The sequence below is a fragment of the Alligator sinensis genome, unplaced genomic scaffold (assembly GCF_000455745.1).
Source record: "Alligator sinensis unplaced genomic scaffold, ASM45574v1 scaffold528_1, whole genome shotgun sequence".
NCBI lineage: Eukaryota > Metazoa > Chordata > Crocodylia > Alligatoridae > Alligator > Alligator sinensis.
In genome coordinates this window covers 1,148,940-1,170,219 of record NW_005841846.1, presented here as the reverse complement: position 1 = coordinate 1,170,219, position 21,280 = coordinate 1,148,940, and the positions used below count along the sequence as shown (strand labels likewise).

At 41.7% G+C, this 21,280-nt stretch overlaps 1 protein-coding gene across 1 annotated transcript in view; it reads left to right on the top strand.

Moving 5' to 3' along the window:
* Positions 1–21,280, top strand: part of FGL1 (fibrinogen like 1) — a 47,121-nt gene that overhangs the window by 18,114 nt on the left and 7,727 nt on the right. Inside the window, exons 3-6 of the mRNA XM_006015864.3 lie at positions 12,230–12,410; positions 17,320–17,479; positions 18,297–18,394; positions 19,534–19,622. Of these exons, the coding sequence (XP_006015926.1) occupies positions 12,230–12,410; positions 17,320–17,479; positions 18,297–18,394; positions 19,534–19,622 (528 nt within the window). The remainder of the gene's footprint in view (positions 1–12,229; positions 12,411–17,319; positions 17,480–18,296; positions 18,395–19,533; positions 19,623–21,280) is intronic.

Below are 21,280 nucleotides of genomic sequence, written 5' to 3'. Positions count from 1 at the left end.
TCCTCAAAAACTGGAAAATAAAAATGAACACTTGAATAGAAAAACCTTTAACTTCTCATAAACACCCTTTAAGCTAATGTATACTAAAAAATTTCTGGAAGGACTTTAGTTACTGAATAGTTCTCACAATAATTAAATAAATTATAGGGCATATATGCACATTAATAGCAGCAGCTGAATTAAATATAAGAGCATATGTCCAGGACTAGAACTGTCAGCAGCTGTTAAATACTTGTTCTAAATGCAGAGCATTAACAACTGTATTCTTAAAGCAGACATAACAGGTTATGTTCAGTCTGGTTTTAATCAGTGACACATTTATTCACACACAGAGTTGCTATCAAAATAGCATTTCTCTGACTATTCTGACAGTATCAGAATATTTCTATGTTGATTCACATATAAACTAAATAAAGGAAAATGAAGTTTGTTGTCACCATAGATTCTTGAGACCCAGTGCCATGTTTGCCACTTCACACTGATGAAAGTTCAGTGCTTTTAGCGGAATTATTATTTATTAAACTGGAGTAACAGATTGCCAGAATGACCTACCGTAATGTTACAGAAGTAGCCTGTTCCCAAAAGTGAATTCCAAATGTCTTGAATTCCAGATGTGAAAACTGTGTTTATTTCTGTTCATCAACAAAACTTTGCATGACTTGGTTAGAGCTCAAGAAGAGATGTTAGTACTTTTCATGCTTAAACATAAGAATGTTACTGTATCGTTTTCTGGGCACTCCAATCCTTATTATATGGTTCCAGCTGTCCAACACTGTTAATAATCTTTCATAGACACTGGTATCCACCAGAAGAGCTACTGTAGGACACTTACATTTTACACTTTTAAAATATGCAGTATAATTGTATATACCTGTACCTGCTGAAACTTAAAACAAAGGATATACATGTGCTCTGGAAGGATGGCGGGTATTTTAATTAGAACAGCTCTTGGGAGCCACTCTAATTACAACACCCACAGTGTTTCATGTATTCAGCATCCTTTACTTCAAAATGGCAGGGGTGGGGTGCTTTAACTAAGCTCATTTAACAAGTTTTAGTTAAAGCACCCCTGCCGCCCTTTTGAAATGCAGGGACACTGAATGCATATGATGGTGAGGCCATCACACTTATTGTGTGATATGTATTTGCACATGTAGTTAGTCTTAAAGTAATTGTGCAATTAACCAGGTAATTGAGCAATACCTATAACATATAGAGGGGGCCTATAGCATGCAAATATTCCTTTGAAAGACAATATAAAAGTGAAAAAATATTTTTTTGGCATTGTTCTAATTAGAAGACTCCAGCAGACTTCATAGATTTCAAAGGCACTAGGGCTGGAAGGGACCTCGTGAGATCATTGGGTCCAGGCCCCTGCCCCAAGGGCAGGAAGTCAGCAGCAGTCAAAAGATGCCAGCAAGATAGGCATCCAACTGTTTTTTGAAAGTATCCAGAGTAGGTGCTTGCACCACCTCTGGGGGAAGTCTATTTCAGGCCCTGGGGACTCGGACAGTAAGAAAGTTTTTCCTTCTGTCCAGCCTAAAACAGTCCTCCAGGAGTTGTGACCATTGGACCTTATCTTCCCATGGGGTGCCCCGGTGAGCAGTTGTTCTCCCAGATCCTGATGCACACTCCTTATGTACTTATAGGCTGCCACCAAGTCACCCCTGACCCTACGCTTTTCCAGGCTGAAGAGTCCCATGTCTCTCAGTCTCTCTTCATAAGGTCTGCTCTCTTGTCCTCTAATCATTCACATGGCTCTCCTCTGGACTCTCTCAAGCTTCTCTACATCCTTTTTGAATTAGAGAGCCCAGAACTGGACACAATATTCCAGCTGTGGTCTCACCTAGGCTAAGTGAAGTGGGAAGATGACTTCCTGGGTCTTGCTTGAGATGCATCGGTAGATACAAGCTAGAGTTTTGTTTGCTTTGCTGGCTGCAGCATTGCATTGGTGGCTCATGTGCATGTTGTGATCAGTCATGACCCCCAAGTCTCTTTCAGTCATGGTGCTAGCAAGCGTAGCACTGCCAAGCCTATAAGTGTGGTGTGGACCTTGTATTTCTCAGTGCTGAATGCCATAAGGTTTTGATCCGCCCACCTTGTAAGCCTGTTGAGGTCAGCCTGGATTGCCAGCCTATCTTCTAGGGTGACCATACTTCCCCATAGTTTGGTGACTTGATTAATCAAGTCTGCTCTGACACATTCTAATTAGAACTTGTCAGAGCAGGTGTCCTGCATGTGTACAAGCACCCAAAATGTAAAGCAGTTTTAGTCTCTTAAGATATGTCTTTTCTGAACAATGCAGTGCCAAGCAGAAAACCTTGATCTAGTGCTAAATGAGCTGGCTTGGATACTTGAAGCTGTGTAGTTGTCCTAGTAAAGAACTTGCCAGGGGATTTAGTCCTGTTGAGAGGAATACATTATGTTTAATCTCATTAAAACCCTCAAAAATGCAAATTCAGTATAATATTAAGGGAATTAGGAGTATTTAAAATGATACTGTGAAGAAATATAGATTTAAAGTAAGTGGGCACTATGAAAGATGTGGTTCCCAAGAGCTGCCATGATTCCTAGATTCCTAGATGTTTGGGTCGGAAGGGACCTTAGCAGATCGAGTCTGACCCCATGCCCTGGGCAGGTGAGTCCGACCCCCTGCTCTGGGCAGAAATGAGTGCTGGGGTCAGATGACCCCAGTCAGGTGTATGTTTAGCCTCCTCTTACAGACCCCCAAAGTAGGGGAGAGCACCACCTCTTTTCAAAGCCCATTCCAGATTTTGGCAACCCTTACTGTAAAGATGTTCTTCCTGATGTCTAACCTAAATCTGCTTTCCATCAGTTTGTGGCCGTTTTTCCTAGTTACCCCAAGGGATACCCTGGTTAACAGATCATCTCCTCTTCCTTGCTGTCCCCCATCTATGTGCCTCCTAGCAGCCACATCTTTCCTGACAGACTCCTGCTTCTACCTCCCAGGGTCTCACCCTGCTTCCTCTCCTGCCACGTCTTATTGTTGGTAATGAAGGGAGCCTGCCTTCTTAGGCTGGTAAGCCTAGGTGCTCCCTCTCTCTTTCTTCTCAGTACTTGCTCTTTTAGGCCCTGTGTGCCTTAAGGGCTAAATTTGTGGTCTCCTTCTGTCCCTACAACCATGCCCATGCCTCACCAAGGTTACCGGTTAATAACTCTGATAGTTCTGAGAGCAAGGTGCCTTATGTCAGGCTTCCTCAGGTCTCCATGTCCTTGTTGGGGCCTTGGCCTTCCCAGCCTCTGCCCGTTTCTCTCTAGCTGGGATTCTTACCGTGGCCCACTACACCGGACCTCAGCTTAGCTTATCTTACCCTTCTTGGGCTCCAGGTCCCTGACCCCTGGCTTTTTACCCCTCTTAGACTTTGGATTCCTCGTCCTGGTTTTGTCCCTTTCAGGCTCTGGCCCTAGCCCTCCTGGCTTCATGCCTGTGTGTTGGTTTGAGTCCTGAACCCTGGCAGAGCTCCCAAAACCACACGTGCCCCTTGGGCACTTCTGTGGCTGGCACCTTGTCCCTGGCAGGCCTCACTACCCTTTCTCCCTGAGGGCAAGCCTATTGATTACCTGGGCCCTGTCCCTTCTGGCCAACCTGGCCTATTAGCTGGCCTGAGCACAGGGGCTGCTTGTTAGTCCTAGCTCTGACAGCTGCCTTTGCCTGAGTCATAAAAGCCCTTCCCTCAAAGAGCCCTTACTGTTTCTACTGGCCCTGTAGTCCCCCCCACCCCACCGCAAGAAACAGAGTAAGGATTCCCCAAAGAGCACCCATCTGTTTATGTTCAGATTCAAGTTACTTTTTATCCCCATTATATCATCAAGATAATAGTAACAATGTTAACCTCTAATTAGTGGCAAACCAGCCACAAAGATATTCCACAAAAAATGTGGAATTTTTTTGGCTGTTTTCTATGGCTCCATAAAATGAATGTATGGCATGCCCCATTGTCCCAGTGCTGACAGTGGTCCCAGTTGTCCCAGGAACCTAGTTAAGGGCTGTCAAAGTGCTGATGCTGCAAGCCTGATGCTGACAATCAATTACTGTCAGCATCAGGCTTGCTGGACCCAGAGCTTTAAAGAACTTTGCACTTCTTCCCCCTTAGGCAAGGCTCTTTAAGGTCCTGGATCCCAGGAAGTCTCAGAGCATGGGGCAGCTCTAAGGTCTGGGACACAGCCCTTCTCTCTGATTCTCTGGATTGATCTGGGGATAGTCCTGGGTCCAAAACAGGACTGACACTGTGCAGTGACAGATCCTGACATTTATCTGAATGTTGGTATCTGGTACAAGACACTCAGGGTCTGAGACAAAGCTGCTCCCTGCCCATTTTGTGGGATTAGGCTGGGAGCAGCTCCAAGTACCAAACATGGCTGTCATACTGCTCTATCCCCGAAAGCAGCCTTGGGTCTCAGATTTGGGACACCAGGGCACCTCTTTCAGAGGATGTGCAGCTTTGAACAAGTGCACTTCCCCCATTCCCAGTTGCATGTGCACATTTAAAGAGGTACCCAACACATAGAGCTGAGGATGAGAGGGCTTTCCCCATTCCCTGCTATATGTGGCCCTTTAAAGGGGTGTCCAGCATGAGCAGTGGGAGATATGGGAACTCTCCCATTCCCAGCTGTACATGCAAAGCACCACTTTAAATAGGTAAATGCAACTGGGGATGAGAAAGTCCCTCCACCTCCTGCTGTTTGCACCTGGCACCCCTTTAGTCTGGCATATGCAACAGGAAATGGGGAGCTCCTCCACTGTACCATATAGGGCACCACAAGCCTGACATTGGGGAGGCTCTGGCATGGCATGGCAAGCAACGTGATTCGGGGAATGGCGCATAAAATTCTTCAAATCCCAGTCACGCAACTGCCTTAGCATCTGTCAGCAGCTTTACTGTGCCTCACCGGTATGCCATTAGAGAATGGGTAGTAAGCTCTTCGCAAATAACTACTGTGAGATACTGTCCCTGAGCCTTTCTTCTTTGATTCCCCATCAGATTGTATGAAGTTATCCCAATGTTGAGGTTTGCATCATATGTCCACTACTCTCTCCCACTAGTGTAAAATTTGAATCTCTCAAGCTAAATATAAAGAACTGAACCAGTTAGTCCTGAGCAAGTCACTTAACTCTGTACCTCAGATTTCCATTGTGACAAATTTAGCCTTTATCTCAGGAGTATTTAGAAGGATTATTTTGAAAATGTATTATTTTGTGCTTTTTTGCTGTAGAGCCAGCAGAGGGACCATGAATGTTTCAGAGCATTTCATTTTTGGTAAAATCTCTTTAGTAGGGTTTTTAAATACTTGAGCATCTATTACATCAAATGGGATAGGAAACATACTCAAAAGCATAACTATGCTGTGAGGCAGAAGTAACCTTTCTCTGACCTGACAAATATGTTTCCTTTTAAAGGGCATTTGTATGAATTCTGCAATCTGGGATCAGTTGACCAGCATGAACCACCCTACAGTGTAAACTTTCAGGAGTGTACTATTATAATACACCTGTGTACATAAACAGATTAGAATCATAGATTCATAGAAAATTAGGGTTGGAAAGGACCTTAGGAGATCATCTAGTTCAACCCCTTGGTCAAAGCAGAACCATCCCCAACTGTATCAGAGACAACTAAGGTAACAATTTTCCCAACACAGTTTAATTTTTCCCAACACTGTTTGAATCCAACAAAAGCTTCTGTGAGAATTTGGGTAAGGTGAGGCCACATTTTTAAAGGTGTTAGGTACTAAAATGAAGATAGGCACCTGCTGGGATTTTTCTAATCATTCATGTGCCCAGCTGTCACTGATTTTTTGTTCCCCCCCCCCCCCCCCCCAGGTCTTCAGTGAATAAAAAAATAAGTATTTATTTGGGATGATGTTATTATAACATGATCTCTTAAAGAGACAGCAGCAGAAAAGTTTGATAGATGAATGCATATCCAAAAATAAAAATCAGAAAGGATGTTGAAAAATTGATCTGCTTACATTTGAACTGCTGAAAATTTTTGCAATAGTTGGAGAATGTATTAAAAATGAAAATATTTTTAAATTGCCTTCTCTTTTCATTTTTCTTACTTTCATATTTCTTCTCTCCTTTCTCCTTAGCAATTATTCCTTATTTTTATTGCAGTGGAGCACCTAATCAGGATGGATTCCCTACTGTTTTGAACACTATGCATGTGTAATAAGATACCTGAGTGCAGGATCTATTTCTGTATAAATGGGACAGGATTATATACACATTTCATATGAAGATCTAAAGCACAGAGAAATTAATTGGCTTATCCTAGGTCCCATAAGACTGTGAAAAATGAATCCAGAGTTCCTGTGTATGCCTCTGTCAAGGTCCTGTGTAATGCCTAATCCCTTTCTCTTCCCTACCTTACTCTCATCTCTACCATTCACTCTTTCCAACATTCACCTACTTTTTGCTGTTTTTAAATTCCCTTTCTTACATTTTGTTCTTTCTTCCCAGTACCTGTCATAATCCAGTATGGTATTGAGGAGGAGAGCAGGTAGCTGCTAGGCTTCACAGTAGATTAACAGCCTACATAGAGCAGCGGTGCAAGTAAGCTCCCCAAAGACTTACTGATCAAAATAGTCGACAAAGTGTTATATGGCGTCATACAGATTTGATGATGATTGGAAGAGAACAGTTTGCTCAAGAGGCACGCTAACTAGAAGGCTTTATTGACATCAGGGTGGTAATATTAGTATATGAAAAATCTATGGTTGGTCCTGAAATCTTTAAAGAAGCTACTTCTGTCAAGAGTCATCTTGCAGATTCAGGAAAATGAGCAATAGCACCACACGGCCATGTGGGTAAATTTGCTACAGACTATTATTTACAATACAACACAGATATAATGCTGATGAATCTATAACCTATGTCACAGAGTCATAGCTTCTTTATCATTGCTTACTCATAGCTAGGAGCATGATCATGGTCTGGCCATTAGCATTTACTTGAAAATTATATCCCAGAATCAGTCTTAAAAATGTTGGATGATTCTGCTATAAAGGCCTCCTCTTCCTTTCTTTTCCTTTCCCATCCCAGCTATAAAGGCATCTTCTTCTTCATGGAATTGTGCCTGTGTTCAGGATTTGCAAAAATTTAACAAGAGGTCCCTTCTACATACACCCAGATGTAACTCTGTTTACATGAAGTATGTGTCCTTATGCCTGTTTTTAGGGTATTTTTTTCTTGCCTTTGGCTGTACCAGATGTGCAGCCCAACTGCTTATGCTGACCATCTTGTGCTGTTGGTCACATCTGGAAAAGATTTGCAGTGAAGTATTGTTGAAGTAAAATGCATTTCTGGGTGTTGCCAGGCCACAGCAGGGATTTTGTGCATCTTTTACTGAGTTTTAGAATTTGGCCCTTTTGCCCATCTCTCTCGAACGGCCAGATTGTATGGAGCTATTACCATATCTGAATCTGGCCCAAAGTCCTATTTGGAATTTTCAAAGCTGCCTCTCAGTGGCAAGCACAGCAGAAGTAACGAACCCTCCCCTCTGGAATAGGCTACTAGCAAACTAGCTGATCCTGCTACATGTCCCAGGATGTCATCCATCAGTGTACAAATGAGTATGAATTAAATTAGAAAAAAAATCAGAGATACAACACAAATATTCAGAACGAAGACACATGATCAGGATTGGTCTGCAGAGTCAACAGATCAGAAACAATACATACTTACCTAAGGAAACCTAGTACATTAAGAGCAAATTACAATGTTCTTTAAAAATACCATGCTAAAAACTTATTTTAAATCATTCTTTACCTCTCACTTACAAATACCTAATATTTATTTTTATCTGTAGTCCATCTCCTATTGTAAGTTGGTCAACAAAGAAAACTGCATTCTCTGGAGTGAAAAAGCAAAGCCTGACATCCTTCGGTAGCCTTGAGTTTTACCGTAAATAATAGGACATAACCATGACCCAGTTTATACACATGTTTTTTGTATTAGACATTCCTCTGTTTTTTAACTAGATCCACAATATTACTGGGAGATCGGGAAAATCATGTGTTAGTATCCTGATTTGTAGCTTTTTATTTGTACTGTGTATTTCAATTAACCTAGTCTGTTTTCAGAGCTGTGCTGATATCACTGATGACTGATTCATCAACAAGTACAACCAAACAGAACCATGTTAGTCTGTGTCACACAGAGATGTACTGGAGGACCTCTATATTCATTGAATAGAAAAGTACAATACCATTATGGAAAGACATTTTCAAGATTTTTGCAGAGGAGAATATTACAAACAGTGTCATGCTGAAATAAAATTAAGTATGAGTCTTACTCTCTTCTTACTGACATAGAGAAGGTGCATTTAAATCAATGGTAGTAAATAGTGTTGTAATATAATAGTAAGTAAAATCACTAGAGTTCCTAAGATGACATGCATTAATTACAATATTACAAAGTTCATTATCTATTAACTTTTTTAAAGTTATAGAAATGTAATATAGATGCAGTATAGTTAGGGACTGCCTAATTCACAGTTTTGTGGATTTTGCAGAAACCACAAAATTTGGGATTGTCCACAAAATCTGCAAAATCAACTAAAAAAACCCTTAATAATGTAGCCCGAGTACACCCAGGGGTGTGCCCTGTCTGCAAGTGGAAGGGATGGGGTGGTCAGGCAAGAGTGCTATGAGAGGGACCTGCCGCCTGGGAGCAGTTTCCTTTCCTCTCTATAGAGCCAGGCTAAGACAAAGTGCTTAACTAGATACAAATTTATTCCTACACGAAATAAATATGCATAAAATACATTAAATATTTACAGTAGAATTAGTATGGAATACCATATACAATAACTTGCAATCAACACATTGCACCACTTCGCGGGACTACAAAACATAAGCCAGGTGTTTCACAGCATAGGCAATAATTAACTCCCCTGCACAAAATGAACATGAACACTCTGGAATAGGTAAGTCAAGGCATCAACACAATAAACACCTATAAGCATCAACTTAGATAAACCCAGATAAGTTGAGGTAGCAATGCAATATTCCGACAATAGGCAGTAAACATATATAGGTAATGAAGACAGGTAAACCCATATAAACCCCCTTAAGGAGTACCCATAACTATATTAACCGCTACAATATGAAACTGTATCAATCACAGAATATGGGGTGCACTCAGCACCCCACGGGGTGTTCCCTGGAGCCCCTCCCATTTAGGGCCCTTGGATGTGGACATGCCCCCTCCCACAATGGAGAAGGGTGGAGGCTGCAGACCCTCCTCTCCCAAGCCCACCACCCCTGTGGGACCCGCTTCTCCAGCAACCCCCACTCCCGCTCTGAAGCAGCCAAGGCTCATCCCCTGCTGACCAGTCCCGCAAGGGCCTCTCTCCAGCAGCGCCTCCGGCTCCTCTTGATGGCCTGGTACCCTGCACTGAGCACCCCGGGTGCTCCCATGGGAACTGAGCCTTTACTGGCTCTGGTTCCCCGGCCTCACACCAGGGGCCTTCCCTTTCCTGGGCCCTGCTCTGGCCGCAGGGGCTCTTTTAATTTAATGCAGAACCACACTGCGGGGCTCTGGCTACTCAGCCTAGAGTTGGGGCTAACTTGAACAGCCTTGGGCTGCTCCCAGAGGCAGCTCTCCATGTGCCGACCTGTGTGCTGTTTGGGGCCCAGGCAGCCTTGAACTGCTCCCAGGGCCAGCTCTCTGTATGCCAACCTGTGCACTAGGTGGGGCCCAAGCAGCCTCAAGCTGCTCCTAGGGCTGGCTCTCTGTGCGCTGATCCACGCACTGCTTACCCAAGTGCTTGCCAGGTTTGCAGGCTCAAGCCACCTCGAGCAACTCCTAGAGCCTGAGCACCGTGCACCGATCCGTGCACCATTGAGGCTCAGGTGGGGTCCCATGGACGGTTGTCTCCAGAGCTCCTCTCTCCTCACTGTCCCTTGCCACATCTCTCCCCTAGCATGCCGAGCATGCTCTCCTTTTATACACTTCGAGGGTTCCACCCCTAAAGTCTGGCAGACCTGCCGTGCTGCAGTCCACAGTCCAGTCAGGGAGCTCCTCTCTCCCTCCGTTTGGGAAAGGCGTGGTACCCACTTTCCCCCTGCTTGTTTCTGATTGGTGGATTGACTCCACCAATCAGAATTGAGGGTTCTCAAGCCCCTGGACACACAGCTCGATCAGGTAAGTCTGTCACCATAAAAATAAGCTGTCCTTGCTGCCTAGGGTGGCCATCATAGAGGACAGTCCGATTGTCCTCTGTCCTCTATCAATATGAAACTGGATGGCTTTAAAGGTGTCAGGTTTCATATCAGTAAAGGACAGAGGACAGAGTAGCAGAAAACTGAAATGTCTTCTATGATGGCCACCCTATGACTGCCGGGAGGGGAAGGTGACAGGGCTGGTGGGGCAGCATGAATGGCAGCAAACAAGATAGCAGTTGCCTCCTCATCCCCCCTCCCCTGCTGGAGCCTCTTAGCACTGAGGGGCAGGGTGACATGAAGGGCAGCCAGCCATCAAGATTGTGGCCACCCCTGCATCCCTCTTCCTCTATAGGCCACTCTTCCAATTAGCACTGAGGGGCAGGGCCTCTGCGAAATGCCCATGAAATCAGCATTCCATGCTGTGAGCGGGCTGCAAAAAATCTTTGTCTTGCAGTTAAACCTTTGTCTTATTTAAATGTCAAGGACCAAATCCTCAGCTGGTGTAAATAAACGTAGGTCTGTCCATGGAGTTGTGAAGATATGGCTCTACATGTCAAATTTCCTTGACTTTCTAAAATTTTCCAGGTGCAGTTCTGGTTATATCATCACATCATGAGCAAATTCTGTCACTATCAACCACTTGCCAAAACAGCAAAAAGTGCAAAAACAATACTCTGAGTAGAAAGTTAGAGGCCAGGTTGACAATTTGGCCTAAAAGTAGTAGGAAACCTCTGAACATGAACAGTCCAAGTGTTTTTTAGTAACTAAGATATACAAGCTAGTTACTATTAGCAGACAGGTTATGTATTATGTAAGCTCAGTCCTAGGAAAGGTTATGTATGTGAATATCTTTACTCATTAACAGGGATCCTAGTTTTCCATTCACCATGGAAAACCATGAAAAACTGCAGAATCCACATTTTTCTACAAGCTACTGAAAGTGCGGTGGCATCCCACTGCAAGTGGCACCATTTCTGCTCTGTTTTATTTTTGCCATGGTTTTTGCCTTTCAATTTTAACCTTGAGATGTGATGATCTCAACTCCATGCAATGGTATTTGTTCTCAAAGTTGTGGGCATTCCTTAATTTAAATATAGTATTGGATTAACATTTCAAGGCTCTGAGAGAAGTGTGTTATAACAACAGAAAAAGAAAGGCAGCTATTTCATCTTTTTGTAGCATGTTAGACCCCAACTCCATGCGGCACCCAACGACTAGGAAGATGATGATCCAATTGCTTGGGATCCAGTTGCTCGGGGAGCAAACAGCAGCACACATTGCTTGACAACAGCTTTATTGTGAATGGAGACAGCTTCGGGTGGCTCCCAAAAAACCAACAAACAAGGGAACAGCAGTGAACATTAGTTTTTTTTCATATTTATACACCTTGGTTCATATTCATTAACATTTACTCCACTTTTGCTCCTCCTTTGTTCCACCCATATTCCCTCCTATCACAAGCTCCTCCTCTGTTTATGGTTTATCTCATTAGCATGAAATTGTCTATGCATTTAATTCATTTACATGTCTTTCTGCTATGAGCACACTTTCAAAACCAGCTTTCTGCTATAAGCGCACTCTCAACCCAGCTTCTCCTGGTCATTTGCCGTTTCTTGTTGACTCTTTCATCTCCAAGGTCTTACTTCTGCTTTATATCCTCCTAGCTGGTGGGCTGCATCCTGTTCTCCTTGCACAGTGAACCATATATCCTACAAACTACCACATTGTTAGGAAACTGCTTGCCTAAGTGTTTTGCAATGTTACTTTTAATATATCATTTTGCCTTATGGTTAGCAGCTTTGCTGGCCACAGGCTAAAGCCTTTATTCAGCTGCAAATCCAGTGCTCCCCAAGATCCAAATATTGTCACCCTAACATAGAGTACTAGGTAACAGTGATGGAGGGGAAAGTAATCGTCATATTCTATTTTTACAGCAATTAGTGACACAGCTGTATTTTAGAGAACAGTAGTTTATTAATGCAAAACAAAGTGCTCTGATAAACATTGTTGACATTACTAGCAGATGCATTTTCCCCTCTAGACTCTACAGAGTTGTTTGCAAGAGCAGCTGAGGCTCCAGGCTCAGGTGAGACTTCTGGAACATCGTGTAAAGCAGCAGCAGGTAAAAATTGTGCAGCTCTTACAGGAGAGGGAGATTCAATACAGTGATCGGGGAGATGAAAACAGCGTCATTGACCTGGGAGAAAAAAGACAGTATGCAGGTAAGAATTTAATCCTTTTCAATTTGCATTTATTTTAACTGTGTTTACCTAAGGAGAGTAAAACTGAGACTTTTAGTGTTTATAGCCCTACTCTTAAATTCCCAAAGGAAACTGTCTTACCAAGACATAGTATTCAGTTGTTATCCAGATTTTGTTGCTTCAGGATTAGACAGTACAATATTCTCTATACAGAAGTATATCTAAACTGCCTGGACTCTGATGCTGGTGCAGAATGTGGCTGCATGCTCTTCTAAATGAGATAACTTGTTGGGAACATGTTATATGGCATAATGATCTATTGGTTTCTGAGTACATTTTAAGATGATAGTTTTGACCTTTAAAGCTCTGAGGGTCCTAGTACCAATGTATGTGCGAATCCACCTCTCCCTAGTTTTGTGTTACTGCTCTAGCCACACTGGGTGGTGACACCGGAGCTGGTGCTCCATGCTGTCTAAAAAAAGAGAGAGAGAGCGCTGTTTACAGGATGTTTTCCATGAGAGCCCCTCAGCTGTGGAACTCCCTATCATCTCAGTCCAAAATAGCCCAGCTCTGTTGACATTAAAATTTGGAGCCAAATAAAACTCTAATCAAATATTGTCATAGCAGCAGGGAAAGACTCTCTCAAGATTGTAAAGTGATACAAATAATGGAGACTTAAAGAAACAACTAAGGTCTGTTATGTAGATTCACATTCTTTAAAAATGTAAAGAGACTGAGTTAGGAGGCTGACAAGAAGGTGCAGAGGCCTTCCAAATAAATATGCCTTCAATAATCTTTTTCAGCCAAGGGATGTAAGCCATTCCAAATAAAAACAATATTCCAAGGCATGGACTATATAAATAAACAAACAAACATGCCTTAAACTCCAAATCATGACTGTTTTAAATTTGATTTTAGAAACACTGAGCAATGCATTATGTATGACTTGATTTCTTCCAGAGGCACAGACACTACCACATAGCCAGGACATATAAAGCAAGACATTTAAAAATGATAAAAAGTTTAGAATCCTGCCCCAGGGCAAGTAGAAACAATACAGACTTCATAGAATTGTTATTTGTATTCCTGACCTTAACCTTAGTGGGACTGATGATTTGATTAGTTAACAAAACACTGAGTCCCACTCGTTACTTTGGGCCAGCAGATCTAGCTCCTTGAGGATCCTATCCACAAATGCTGTCATCTACGATATGACCATGATAAGTGGTCCACAGCTGGAGCACCAGGCCCCACACACCTTTCTAGTGTTCTCGGGAGGTGGGGAGGTTTAGAATAAGGGTGCATGGTGATCCATGGGGAATTCTGATGGTTGACGGTAGCTAACTGCTGTCCCCCTTGGGGGGGGCAGAACCACCTCCAATAGTAACAGAAAAGAGGAAGACTTAGAAGTCAGCATTTTAAGCACTTTTCTGTCTTGAAGTGAACACAGTTCAATCAGAAAGATGAATTTGTCTCTTTGAAAGTTGTACTGCCAAAATGCAACACAAATAAGAGAAAATCAAGCTCGCCAACAGTAATTTAGGTGGATAGAGGATTTTACTCACAGAAACTTAGGAACCTACATGATTAAGAGGGCATTTTGTGACTGTAATTAGCTTCTAATGTGGTATTTAGACTCCTAAATCCCCTAGTGAATCTAGCCCTAAACTCTGAATACCCTGACCTCCTACTAAAATAAATCAGTGGCATCTCAGTACTTCATAGGTTTTATCTCTGTTTTGTAATTTTTTCCTAATGTTCAAAGATACCCTATCTCACAGAGCTATTTAGCCAGCAGAATATGAATAACTTAATATTTTGGGTTTCTGCTACCTCTTACACCATAAAGAAAATCTTTCTATATTCCAGTTGTCCTCTCAGCAATGCACCATTTTAATTAGTAAAATCATGGTACCTGTGGAAGCAAACCAGCATCGTCCAAGCTGGGTTTGAGGTTTTAATTTTGATTTGCATCTATGCTATAGAAAGGACAATCGCAATATTTGAAAGGCTGAAAAATATTTTTATAGTCAGAGAACATAGCTTCTTGTGTGTGTTATTCTAAAATTCCATGAATTGGGAGCTGTTTTGTGCAGTCCAAGACACCACTACTGGCAGTCAAGAGCCTAAGAAGAAAAGTATAATCATAAATTAATACAAATTTCTTCTGCTTCTATAAAAGATGAAGTTATCTTGGCAAGTTTTAAAACATCAGTGCAGAAAGATTGTAGCAGTTTTGCTGCAGTTATAAATGAAATTGTCTTTACCTTCTGAGTATTTTATAGGGAACTCTCGGGCAACCTCACACAGTCATTATCTCTATGTCAAAATCATCTAAACACACCCTTAATGTAATTCTTCAAAATCAGTAGAACTATAGTAGGAGTGAGTTTAACCCTGTGAAACTCAAATACTTCCCACTTTGCATGCTGTTGTCTCTGCAACTCAACCCCAGAGCTTTTCCAAATCAGATCTAAGTAGGTAATCAAGAGTCAGTAGAGATAGCAGTTTCATAGATCCATATGAGATTGAATGGTTGTGTTTTGAGTTTTCAGTGTACAACTAATCCTTCAAAATTATTAGCTTTGTTATAGCAGAGGCACCAGACCATAGCAAAGGTATCTTGCTGTTCCTCACAGCTGGTTGAAGAAGTGATGCTAACCCTATCACTCCTGTGTAGACCATCCACTTTAGAAACTATAAAAAATGGTACACCTTAACTATGCCAGTCTGATGAGGTATTCATCTAAGGCAGTCTTTTGACTTTAACTTTTTATAACTAGAGGAAATTGTTGTGGAACCAACCCCAAAGACCAGATTTCATCCCGTAATCCAGGGGCTTTCAACCTTTTTGGATCAGTGTACCCCTGGCAGCTGGAGACAGAGCGGGGGGAGTGGGTGGTGGTGCACGGCTGGACGTGGAGTGGAGCAGGGGGAGGGCAGCCAAACGCGGATCGGTTGCAGCCAGTGCGTGGAAGCTTCCCCCGCCCCTCACGTCTGGCCAGGCAGGTGGTGCCTGCGCAACAGTGCGGGTTGGTGCATGGTGGCACTCCATCCCTGCCCACCCATATGTACACCATAGGGCAGAGCTTTCCAAACTGTGTGCCGCGACACATTAGTGTGTTGGCGGCAGTGTGTAGGTGTGTCGCGCGAAATGCAGAAAATTTTGCGGAAGGGCACCGCGGAGCTCCCTTACTCGCGTCTGCTTCCCTTGGCCCCTCCCCCGGAACTGAATTACTGTGTCGCGAAATGATGCATGTCTAAAAAGTGTGTCACCAACATGAAAAGTTTGGAAAGCTCTGCCCTAGGGCCTTCTCAAGTGCCCCCAGGGGTATGCGTACCCCTGGTTGACAACCCCTGCCATAATCTGTTGCAGAATTCTCACTTCCCAGTCTATATAACTAATGATCCACTTATACAAGAGAAAAGGTCATTGGACTTCTGTATTATATTAGTGCTAGTAACAATAGAAATAATAGTTTGTTGTTTTTATTTATAGTATTCACACCACACACTTCCAAGTGAGATAAGAGATGACAAAACAAGGTCCTTGCCCCAAAAGATCCCAAACCGTACCTCTCTCTAGTCACATACAGGCATCTTCAGGAACTGAACTCTTACAGATACCAGTCTTCAGATCCTGTTCTTCCTATCTGCACAGAGTCAGGGTTTTCCTTTTTATTATAATTTACATACATTTTTATATTTACCCACGTATTATTATATAAACATTAAGGGAGTTAGGTCCCAGTTCAGTAAATCACTTAAGTGCATGCTTAAATACTATGCACACTTTGGATTCTAGTGAAAAAATCATGGGTGTTTCAGAGCATTTTTTACGTATCTCTCATAGATTGGCTTAGATGTTATTTAAATTACTTTTTCTTCTATAGTCTGGCCAAATCCTGGCATACTCATTTGTTTTCAGTATAAACTGTTTATTTTCTGTATCGAAACTTTACTGGGACTTTCTCTGGGGAGAAAGAAAATGGTTCAGAAAATTGTAAAGTGGCCAAGAAATGCAAAAATTATTTTATTTTTATATATATATATATATATATATATATATAGATAGATAGATAGATAGATAGATAGATAGATATAAAAAATGCTGGCTAAAGTCTAGTGAATATGTTCAAAAGTTTTTCAGAGGTAAATCGTACATTGAATCAGCTTTACCCTTGCCAGGAAAAACAGAAAATATTGAAAATTATACGTCTTTCCTGTTTGACTGCTTGATGGTAGATTAGATATAAACAAAGAGTTCTTTTCATAGGATAATTATTAACTCCTAGGAGAAAAAAAATTATACAATTATATTACTATTGTATATTCACTGGAACTGATTTTGCCATTGTCTTGAATTTTACTTAGTCATTTACACCAATGAAAAATTAATGAAAAACAGTATCAAATTGGCATCATCACATTTTATACAGTTTGCACTGGCATAAGTTAATTTGCACTGATTTTGCTGAAGGTGAAAAAAAGTATTAACTCAATTTTTTGCTTCCTTTCTCCTCACTTTGATTCAACCCTGTTGTTTGTGCTTAATAGTTTTCTGAGTTACACCAGTGTAAACTTTTCAACCTAACTCAGAGGAGATATGCTAGTGCAAATGAAAACAGTGTCAGGACCACACTACTAAATGACACTTGCAAGATGTACAAAGATGCTCTTGAAGAAGTATCAAAATTTTTGGCAATCTTTACTGAATTATGGAAATAAACAAAAATGCTAAATCAAAAAGATTGATATTGAAAGTCTTTGCGTATATATTTACTTTGTTCCCTTCTAGCTAATATGCATGTGGTACATGTTTATTATAAATGGATTATGCTGATGATGATCCCTGTTTGTAAGGTTTGTTATTAATAATATTATAAGTACAGGACCAAAACAAATCATTCAATTGCTGTTTCGAGAGCAGATTGTGCTGAGATTTACAATGATGGACATAAGCAAAGTGGATTTTACAAGATGAAACCTCTTCAGAGTCCTAGTGAATTCCTTGCCTACTGTGACATGTCAGAAGGTGGAGGCTGGACTGTTTTTCAGAGACGTTCAGACGGCAGCCAGAACTTTGATAGGTAGGAGTTGGAGCAAGGAGTTAACATTAAAAATGAAGCACAAGCACCTGGAATTAGGAGGGACCAAGTTAAATATTAACTTTAAAAATATATCTGTAAATATGTATTGCAAATGAAAAATGAATAAGCAAAGCCACCAAACTGAGCCTTTATAAGTATGTACAGCTACCTGGCATAATGTAGTGGCTTTACAGAACTCCCTGCCTGGGCTCCATTAAAAATGGCAGCTTGTTACACCGGGTCATTTATTTTTACAGCAGTATTCATGGTAATTTAGATATTTGTGGTATAACATGGTTCTGTTATGTGCAATCAGAATTTATTCCAGTTTTAAGTACCGGTATTTCATTTTTCATACTTTATGCTCTGTGTAAACATCAAACTAATGCATCTTCTAAAAAACCCTGAGAGGCAGATAGGTATTAGGGATGCTTGGTAAAATATCTCCCCTTCCCTCACCCCGCCTGGAAAAATTAAACTTCCTAGTGAAAAATCAAAAACCAAAAGAGTCAGGTAGGCTCAGTGACACTAACTCAGTGCAAAAAGTCAAAATTGAAATTCAGTAGCCCAAGATCCTGTTTCCTAGCCCTGAGCTCCTTCAGACAGCATAGTTTTATAACCCATGCACAATTAAGTGATAGTAGTTATAGTCTGTGGCCGCATCTACACATGCAGTAGACTGTGTAGTTGTTACAAGACTGTGAGGTTAAAGTGATGTTTGTAGCAAACACCTTATTCTTTTTAAATAGTTGTGTGTAGTTGTTACTGTTAAATTCTTTTTAAATAACCCTCATAATTTGTTTAAATTTATTTTCAGAGTATGGGCTGACTATGAACAAGGTTTTGGAAATTTTGTCTTGAGAAATGGTGAATACTGGCTTGGAAATAAAAATCTTCACTATCTGACCAGTCAAGGTAAGACTCGTATCAAAATAATCTTCTTTAGCTGCCTTTGCCCTCTAGACAGATCCACCGTCTGTTTTTTGTTTGTTTGTTCATTGTTTTGTTACTTTGCCCTTTCAGCATCAAAATCTGATATCTTTACACTAGTGTTAAATCCTGTGTTTGAATGGAGTTTCTGAGGGCTTGTACCAGTACAAAATGCATCGGAATCGGGATAGTGCTCTGCAGTAAATAAGGACATTCAGTTTTGAACATTCAGAACCTTCAGATCCATTCACCCATTCCACAACATCAGTTTGACTGACAGTTCAGGCCCAAACAGTGAACTTCATTTAGTATGGGTTTGTAATGGTACAGATCTGAGCATCTTTTAGCATTTCTAGCATCTTGGGAATATCTCCCCCTTACTGATTTACTGTTCTAAGTTAACCTCCCTTTGATATTAGGTTACTGATTGGTAGAACTTCATTTCTTTGCTTACGCAGGCAGCCAGCATAGCTGAAGTCTATGCCATTACATCCTTTGTGCTACTAGTAAATGAAGTTAGCCTGAGTTTACCTGTATGTGGTAGAACATTAACACACACTTGGCCAGTTTGCTGACAGCTTACATTAGGGGCATGTCCTGACTGCTCAATGAACCTTTGAGTATATCAGGTAAATTCTCTTATGAGATAAGGAATCTAGGTCAGTGGGACTGGATAGATGGAAGTGACAAGAAAGTTTGGTTCACATATTCAGGGCCAGATCCGTACAAACTATCACAGCTCCACTGGAGAGCTTCTCACTTTTACCCATGCTGAAGATTTGGTTTTGGCTGTTAACTTTTCATGTACAGAGGAGTTGAAGGGTTTGTCCTTCCATACCACAGCTGGGTATCCTGCTGTAAAGCATGCCCACCCACTTGCTCCCATGTGCACTAAAAGATTGGTTTCGCACTTTCTCTTTTAAATAAGGCCTCTAAAATTTGGAAAATAAAGACTAGAAAGAGGATAAAAAATATGGAACATTCTGTAAAGAAGACAGAATACATTCATGCAAGAAAGAACAAAAAACAGGGTTTTAATCTGTTTTGTATAACTAACACATTGCTTTTATTCTGGGGAATGCAAAGAAGGATGCTATAATAGGAATTATATTTTGTTGTTTAAGGAAACTATACTTTAAGAATCAATCTAATTGATTTTGAAGAAGAACAGCGCTTTGCACAGTTTACAAACTTCAGAGTTGCAGATGGAGAGGTAATAATTAATCAGTGGTTTAATTAAAATGTTAATTCTGTTAACAACCAATATTATATTAGTCTGTAAAAATAGTATCTGTATTTTTCTTGTACATATGGTTTCCGGTGTTTCTTATCATGTTTTCTTTCTTATCAGTTGCCTAGAATTTTAGATTGTATAACAACTCTCTGGTTTAAGCTTGTCAGTTGGTTTCAGTCAACCATAATTTGTGTCTGTCTAAAAGGTTTACAATTAGTCTTTTGATTCTACAGCAACATTTATAAATAATAAACAGTTTTCACAGAATTTTGCTGATGCTGTTAATGATCTTGGCCTGCCAAATTTTTTACAAGAAATGTGTTTCATAAGGTGACATTTTATTAAGCAATATTAGCCTTCATAACCACAGCATATACTCTTTGCTAACAAACGCCATCATTCATCACAGTACTTCAACACGTGTCTAACTTTAAATATGTGAGTAGCCCCATTGAAATAAGTTCATAAAGACTAGTCACATGATTAAATGTGGGAACATGATTAAGTACCTTGTTAAAATCAGAGCAAATGCTCAGACTTCTGGGAGGCACTGAGTACACTAAGTACATATATACATTAAACACCATTAGTTTGAAAACGGGACAATAGTAAAGTGTTTAGCAGCCAAGAGAAACTATAGAAACTTCTCAGCACTTTACAGAATCTGACTCCGTAATCCTACGTCCTGTCAATGGCTGACAAAGTAGGACAAAAAAATAGAAATGGTTGACAGACATCTCAAAATCGTCTTGCTTTTTTTCTGAGTAGGTTCCAGCTGTCTATTACATCAAATAGCTAAAGGACCAAACATTTTAAATTTATAAATAGAAGCAAATACAATACTTATTTCATATTTCTGGGTTACATTTCTGAACTTATTTGTTAAATGGTTATGTGACAGGGGGCCATCTCGGGGCCGATCTCCACGGCCTGCCCACCTGTCTCTGGGCAACCGCCCGCCTATCTCGCCCGCCACGCCTTTGATGATAATAAGTTCAATTAAGATGTTTATTAAGCGGGAGGCTGCCCATTGTAATGCCCCGATGCCAGGGGGCGCTCTGCGGCTCCGACCTCCCCTAATACCGCAGCCCAAGCCTCACAGATGGCATCATGGTGTTCACATCATCACTGGCCCCACACTGGGCCCCAGAATCATCCACACAGGACCCCTCTCTATGATCTTCTCCACTCAGGCGGCCTCTCCGCCTTCATCCGGGCTACCTCGCCCCCCCGAAGCTATCTTCCCCTCTCAGGTGTGGTTCGCCCAAAACCTTCGGCCTCTTGCCCCGGCCCACCTCAAGACCAGTCGGGACCCCAGGCCCCCGGCTCTTGGGCGTCCCTCGCGGTGGGCCCCCGGCCCTTTTGACTCTCATAGTCCTGGCCCCAGCTTGGGCCAGTCGAGGGTACTCTCCCCTTTGGGCTGGGTCTCTCTAGCCCCTCACTCGCATCCTCGGGCCTCACCATGCCACTACTCCCTTTCTCCTAGGGGCAACCGCAGCACCACGCCCTGTACTCCATCACGCTCTCAGGGTCCGCCCTCTCAGGGCCCCTCACAACACTGGTTCTCTGGGCCCCCCAACAAACACAAGAGTAACCCACCCGGTGGTAGTGGGAGCTAGGGGTTAAGGCGACCCGCC